This window comes from Trachymyrmex cornetzi, unplaced genomic scaffold, assembly GCF_001594075.2.
Source record: "Trachymyrmex cornetzi isolate Tcor2-1 unplaced genomic scaffold, Tcor1.1 scaffold99, whole genome shotgun sequence".
In the NCBI taxonomy this organism is placed as follows: Eukaryota; Metazoa; Arthropoda; class Insecta; order Hymenoptera; family Formicidae; genus Trachymyrmex; species Trachymyrmex cornetzi.
The window spans coordinates 3807662-3815692 of NW_017300343.1; the positions used below are offsets into that span (position 1 = coordinate 3807662).

At 31.2% G+C, this 8031-nt stretch overlaps 1 protein-coding gene across 7 annotated transcripts in view; it reads right to left on the reverse strand.

The window, feature by feature from the left end:
• The window catches only part of Syt7 (Synaptotagmin 7), a 170595-nt gene that overhangs the window by 16276 nt on the left and 146288 nt on the right, over nucleotides 1-8031 (reverse strand). For 2 of the 7 annotated variants that reach the window (XM_018521656.1, XM_018521655.1), the window contains exon 1: nucleotides 4887-5033. The exons of the other annotated variants lie outside the window; for them this stretch is intronic. In XM_018521656.1, coding sequence (XP_018377158.1) covers nucleotides 4887-4951 — 65 coding nt within the window. In that variant the 5' untranslated portion in view covers nucleotides 4952-5033. Of the gene's footprint in view, nucleotides 1-4886; nucleotides 5034-8031 lie in introns of those variants that run through there. 7 annotated transcript variants of the gene reach the window in all.

Sequence of the window (8031 nt, forward strand, 5' to 3'; positions counted from 1 at the left end):
ATAGTGTCGACCATCGATAATAATTACATCAATTATTTCCAAATTTATTTTCATCGTCTTGAGTCTTTCAGCTTAGGGAGTATAAAGTTTAATCAAACTCCTATGAGTACATATATGTATATAACTTTGCACATGATGTAGTCAATCAGAAATTATCTTATTTATATGTAATGATTAATATAGTGACAATCAAAAAAGAATATCTCATATTAATATCATATTATTCATTTATTAATATGAAACCATTACCTTTTCAGAAAAAGAATAATATATCATGTAGAGCATATTAATGAATCTGTTATAAGCCGCTATTGTTTATTATATTATCGTAGTTATTAATAATATTAATTTCAGATTTATTTAAATCTCTTCAAAATCCAATAAAAATATGTGATATTATACAGCGATGTAACTAATAAAATTACAAATAGGTTGAGAAAGAGAAAACGTTTAAAAAAAGAAGCTTCCGATTTTTTTTAACAAGAATATATCGTTATTTTTTCGTATTATGCGTCTGTGTATCGATTAGGTAGGGCCATTAACTCGTTTCTTATTAGAGTATATCATCCTTTATGACCACAACCGCGGAACGCCTATCGATATTCAATAGCCACATTTGACTTCGCATTATTGCGGAATTATACTGTACGTACATATATATGTGTAGGCATGTGTTTGTTAGGAATTTAGTAACTCTGAAACGAAAATAGATACATGTATTGATAAATGAACAACACTCTACGGGATACAATATGCGATCTCGTAGACGATATCGTGGAAGTTTTGATATTAAATCAGCCGCACAGCAACGTTTCGCTCGGTTCGCATTACATACGTTACTATATTAAAGATTAGAGATTCGCGCATACATGAGGAAATCAATACATGTACTTGATATACCTAGTATTATTTGTATGTGTGCGTGTGTTAGGTAACAAATGTTCGGAATTAACTATTTATGTAGCCGTTTTTATTCCAACGTATCGACACGTCGATCTTCAAGATTTAAATTCGCGTACAGAGGGATTTTATAAAATCTACGAAATTAAATAAATTTCACATCAAAGATTTTGCAATTTGAAATTGCGATTCAAACTCTAAAATCTTAAATTAAAATTTATACGATATTTGCCAAATTAATAATTTTAGGGAAAATATGTATTCATATACCTATATACATAAAGAGAAAATGTTACATACTAAAACCGTCAAATCCGTTGGGACATTTTAGTTCCACATTATGAAGATACATTTTACTATATCTCTCTCTTTTGGATTACAATTAATATTTTAACGTTATATTATTACAATGATAAAAGAACGGCTTTTTCTTGTTAAAATTCTCCTAATCGGTCACTTTAAGCTCATTCATGCATCGTATTAAAACTTGTTGCAAGGAATTAGTGCCACATACTTAACATGTACAATAAACTTGTCTTTGAACTAATCATATTACTTTTGTTAATCTTTTTCACATTTTAATATACCTTGTTTTTAAATGAGAGGTTTTTTTATATATAAAAAAAGTGTTTCTTTCACGCATCGAAAGTTTTTTCCTTGTCTAAAATATACCAGAAATGCAGCGAATATAATGATAAAAAATTAATATACTTAAGTAAAATAATGAAACTTGTGCGAAAAACAAAAATAATAATGTACGGTCGTCTCATGTATGAAACATTAAAGTGGCTCATATTGTTTCGTTAGATACCCACAACATGATGTTTCAGGAATTAATAACGTTGCGTGAGTACACGCTACACACACACGTGCATTCTACAGGTTAATCGATAAAGTTACTAAGTAGAGTACAATATAAGAAGGAAAATGGCGCGCATACGCCGCCACTCTTTTGTTACACTCGATTTAACTCGATGTGAAAAGCGAGCATCGCGAATGTATCGTAAAACATACAAAAAAAACTAAATTAATTAAAAATGAATAATTAATTGAGTATAATCAATATACGCTGACTTGCTGCAGTTTTAACTTTATTAATTAGTGAAATTCTACGTTACACTTTTCATTTTAAAATCTACAATCAAGATCGATTTGTCATGTCTTGTACCGGAAAAAAATTATATATTAATTCTTGCTAAAAAAAAGTATCTCCGGGAAGCTTCGCAGAATAAAATTATTTTAGAAACTAATTAACCTTAAATTATCGAGATAAGTTGAAATAGAAATTTTTGTGTTTGTAGACTCTACATCGAGTTCTACATCAAGGATTTAAGTCGAGTAAAGTAATCTTAGAGAAATTTATTAAGTTGGAAATATTAAACCAACACACGATGATAAGAGACCGTCGTAGAATAGAACTTTAATAAGATTACAGAAAAGATCTAAGAAAAACTTAATCTCTTCATCTTAATCACAAAAGAGAATAAAAAACAAAATTATCGATAATATAATCGATAAGTATCTCCTTACATGTCTTATGTCTTTTATATATATACATATATATATATGTATATATTGAAGGTTTCTTCTTATACTTTTTAAATTATAATTTTCTCGTATATTAAATTTAGTGAAATTCAATTCAATAAAATTAGATAAAAAAGATAAATTAAATTTTTGTAGATTTTCTGTTTCATATTTTTAATTAATATAAGAAAGATTTAATAAACAACCGTTTCGCTTTTGATTCGCTATTTGATGTAATTTCAAGTTGCCAATTTCAATTCGCTACGTCACCTGTTCATTATGCCTTAACGTGTTTCGACAATACGTGATTAATTTAACGGCGTTATCATTCCAGAACGTGAGTGTGTACCCAATCTGTTGCCGAATCGTGAACATACCAGCAATGTTACCTTAGCATTTCAATTACATTATTGAAACGCGTTACAAAAATGTCACGCCAAAAGCATTCTCTAAATATTTCCTACTGCAATGTTAGAACGTGAAATAGAAAGACCGTAAATTTTGTCACATATTTGTTTGTAATAAAATCAATTTATTAAGAGTGAATGTAGGATATTATTTTGCGAATTATAACTCTCTAATTTTTGAACCTCTTATTTTGAAATTTTGAAAGACTTGTTGAACTTGAAAAAAAATTTTTTCTAATTACAACATTGTATCTCTTTAAAGAAAACAAATTCTTCTTACCATACTATAACGTATCATCAATATAAAATGAAAATATTTTATATATAGGGTTGATAAAAATCATATTTCAAACTATTTAAAACATGCTCAATCGATGCTTTTAATATGTTTTTTTAATGATACTGTTTCAAGCATGTATGAAGCATTAAAAATATATTTTAAAAACACAATGTTTTGTTCTTTAAAAGAAAAAAAACATTATCTTTTCCCAATTCTGTTTTATATGATGAGAAACGAAGATAAGTCGTAACATAAGTCACAAGTGTCATTTTATTTAAAAATCACACTAGTCTTATCTTGCCAACGACACTTTTATGAAATATACGATATATTACGGCGCCGATCATTCCAATAAATAAAAAATATTATGTCAACTGAGTATGCAAATGGCACGGATTTGCCAGTTTTCTTGTTTTGTATTAGGTCGAGAAACGTTACGACGCTTGGCAAAAGAGCAGAAATTGCTCCTGTCGTCGCAAAAAGGCACTGAAAATACTGGAAACGGGAGCGACGGCTTGCCATTTCGCGATGCTTCTCCGAGTGTCACGAGGACGATTCGACTGCTCGCCTCGAATATTTTCAAATCGAGGGTAGCTACCAAGAGAGACAGATCCCGATGGATATTCCGAAATTGTTCGCGCTCAACGGGACGTCCTTGAGGACCATCGATGTGTAGAGTAGTTTCTCATGCTGATACACAGCACTTCTGTGGCCCTTAACCCTATTGCTGCGTTTTTCCAAAACTCTAAAACTGTCACGTTGACGCGGAAAGTATGAAAGACGCTGAAAGGGCTTTTATGCATCTTTTCTGCGCGACACTATTTCACTGTGTTTATGTCCGAGAAATCGTTCCAAGGCAAGGTCACGTTATGAAAGGTAAACTGCCCGACTGTGTGCATAATGCATATTACTCTGACCACATCCGTCCAAGAAAAAATGTAGCACTGCGTTTAAAAAGTGGCAAATATACTACGTATTAAATATCGTGTTCAAAATATTAGTACCATGTATTCAACGAAAAATATAAAAATAACATAAAAAAGTAATTTTACGCCACATTATGTTAATATATACATATTATCATAATTAATATTTGTATAAAGTAATAAATTGTTTGCTTTCAATCCTTCATAATTAATACATTTATAGAAATAATAATTAACCTTTCAATCTTTCAGCGATTTCAAATGCCATCTTATAATCTGCTTTTCGCAGAAAAATTCCAATTATTATAGGTATGTCATAAAAAGTTGAATGTAAAATTTATATTTAATACATATAAGTCTGTTTTTTGTAGTTGAACTAGTATACGCTTTTAGAATTTAAAGTGAAATAAGTATATGTTTGATATTTGGCGAAAGCGAGAAAGAGAATTCTAGTGCAGTTTAATACAGGAATAAAAAACGGACCTTTATATATTTAAAAAAAGGGAATAAATGATAGTTCCAAATGTCAATATTATGTCATGTTGCACATAAAATTTTAGTCAATATAAAAACAAATTAAATTACAATGTTGCAATCGTCTTAATTATTCTTAAAGTTTTAAATTCCTTTGAATGCGCGTTAAAGACTCTTCTGTAGGATTTTCCTCTATCTATAGGTTCTTTTATTACCGCAGGCAATAAACTGTAGAAATTTGTACTGTTCTGTATCGCGCTGTCTATATAATGCTTATCTATAAGTGTGCACTTATAGTCACGTGGCTAAATGCTGCTTATGCTCTTTGTTGCGAAAATACGTACACTGCATACATCGTAAACGATACTTTACCTGGTAGTGTAGTATTCGAAGAAGGCAACGAGTATCTCCAACGATCTTGACACTGCAGCCCACATAATTTTTACGTTCCAACGAATCTCAATCAGCTAATCTAATCTCACTAGAGGTTGCTAGTACTTTCATGGAAATTCCAGTTCGCGAACCTGGCGAAATGAATTTAATGCATATTTCAAGCGATTCTTGTATCGCTCTCTCGTAGTTAATCCTCGTTGTCGATACACATCATCCGTTTGCAAAATCGCAAAATTCGGAAAAAAAAAACAAAACAAAACGCGACACAGCGGGCGATCGACCGATACTGCTTTATTATTTACTGTACAGGCGGGTGTAAATTAAATAGAGAAATATACGTATTTAATCACTCCTCTGGTTCCCAAAGAGCGAATATCAAATTCCGGGGTGAACGTGGATTATACGTCAAATATGCTCTCTATCAAATTTTCGTTGTATAAAATTCGCAGCAAGCACATTTGTCATATAATCCGATTATCGCGAGATTTAGTATTAGTTCTTCTAATGTTGAAACACTCTTAATTTTTCAGTTTATAAATGAGTTTAAATAAAGCATCTCTGACGAAGTCTTAGAACGACGAATGTAAGGCAAAGATAAAAAAGCTATTTTCTTCGGTTAATTTTATATATTTCAATTAATTTTCCTTTAAGAAAACTTTATTATCTCTCCTTCTCCCTTTTTATATCTAAATACAGAGGTACATAAAATATGAAATTGTAAGAAGTAATGACTTTTTTCCTTAAAATTCTAATTTCAATTATTCACTTATAGATTATATAAAATATAATCACACACAACACGTATATAGAAACTGTGTTCTCACTTACGCATATTTATAGACAAAAAAAATCAGCCACGTTGTAACAATCTCCTCGAAAACTTATTTATCTTTGTATGTGAATGAATTTAATAAAAAATATATTAAATTTTTATTAAATTTATAAGACATCGTTTGTGCCATGATTTGCAATTATAGACTTTTTAATCGGAAAAGTTCAAATGATTATTAGATTGACCGAAAATATACTGATACGATTAATTATTAAATTTTAATCTGTGCGACCACAATTGTGTGGCTCGCGTCAGAAATTAACAAAATTTACAATGTATTGTATCGTATGTATTGTTACAATATACTATATTTTGTAACAGAGACTACAACCGAATCAAATAGAAACCGTACAATTAGTTCACATAATACATGTCGTACAATCAGTTACGCGGACGCTCAACGCACGAATTAACAAACATGATACATTGTCATCGATTATGTATTAACATTACATCCACAATTATTGATTGATAAAGAGTTACTTCATTAAATGTTGCAGCTATGACGCTAAATCATTAGATATGCGTCCCTCATTAAATTAAACAAACAGAATAATGTAAATTAAATATCTTTCGTGAATTATTATAACGTATGGTTAGCCCCATATCAAATGTAAATGGAAATTGTGGTGTAAATTGAAATTTAATTGAGATATACTGTTTAAGTACAAACTTTTCTGATCAGTCACACTCTCTGAGATTACTATTAATAAATCAATAATATTTAAGAAAAAAAAAAGAAAATTAATTTAAAACATCTTTTAGTAATCACGATGCAGGATTTTGATAAAATCGGTTAACACGAACGAGAAATAAAAATGATTTACGAATGTCTGGATAAGGTGAACATGCGGTGACACCAATTGCGATCAGAAAATATTGCACATCACGACAGCGATAAAAGAGCAATGTCATATTTATCGCCGACATCTGGCGATGTCATATGGGTAGAAGCTCATACGCTACACGTGGCTGGAAGTCTTTTTTAATATGATAATGATCGATTTTTAAACATTTGGTCACGACAAAGAACGCATCCACATACAGGTTTTCACGTACAAATAAATTTCCTTTGCATAAAACATGAAGAGATCTAAAACGATCTGATATATTATATCACAGATAAAAAATTTTGAGGATATCGTCTGTATGCTGTGTATGTATGAGTATGGTTTGTGTGTGTGTGTGTGTGTGTGTGTGTGTGTGTGTGTGTGTGTGTGTTACACTTCTCGTAGATCGTGATGCATAAATCATTTCCTTTGTGTCCAAAGAATAAGTGAAAGAAACGAAATTCTTATTCTATAAAATACTATGTTATTTCCAAAAAATGAAAGGATTTAAAAACACAGATACTTTCCTCTCTTATCCAGAGCGGCTTAATTAAAAGACTTCGTCTAATTAAAGGACAGTATTTACGGAGGTACTAAGAAGTAAGAAACTATTCGCAGTTGTCAAAAGAGGGTAATGCAAATTTGCGGAATACGTCTTACCGCGTCTAGTAATTGACGGTGACACGATTAAGTTGCGATTAAACTAGCGAAATATCGTATTTCGCCGACACGCCACCTCGTTTGAGTCAATATTCAATAACGATGCCGTGCTTTTAACGATTATGTACACGCGTCATGTGTGTGTGAAACTGTTTTAATGAGTTTCAACAAGCAATTTAGCGAGGCGTACACGGCGGTAAGCGCGCTAACGAAGGTAGGTAACTTTCTTCGCTCGATATAATGATCAAGTAAGGTAAACTTTTTCCGCCGTCCACTGCAGCTTTCGTGGTCCATCGAGCGACCACAACAATGAAAGATGGCTAAAAAGCACGAAAGAGTGCACGAATTTTATCCGACAGAAAGAAAGGAACTTCTTGTGAAGTTGAAACATTAAACACAGCAACGTAATCACATAAAAATTTGTAGGATTTATCAAATAAATCGTCTCTGCTAACGTCACAAATATTTGTTCTCGATCTTACGTGAGATCTGGATAAAGGTTGAAAAGTGTAAATTGCGAAACAAGTACAAAAGAGAACACCCTGTGTCAGTCTAAATGTCATATTTGTTTGTCTAACTTCAAAAAATATACACACGTTTCATAAATTTGACATCTGTTTTACTCGTTTACTTTGACCTTTTTAGTCTTTCTTTATTAATTTTTCCATTAATTTTCTCTGCTAATTTTTTATTTTTTTAAAACGTTTGTTTTCGCAGATGAAAATCTGACGCACAGGATAAGCAATCGGCAGAAAGTTTGACGAGATGAATTATAAATTCAGACATCGCGCAAGGTCTCCCC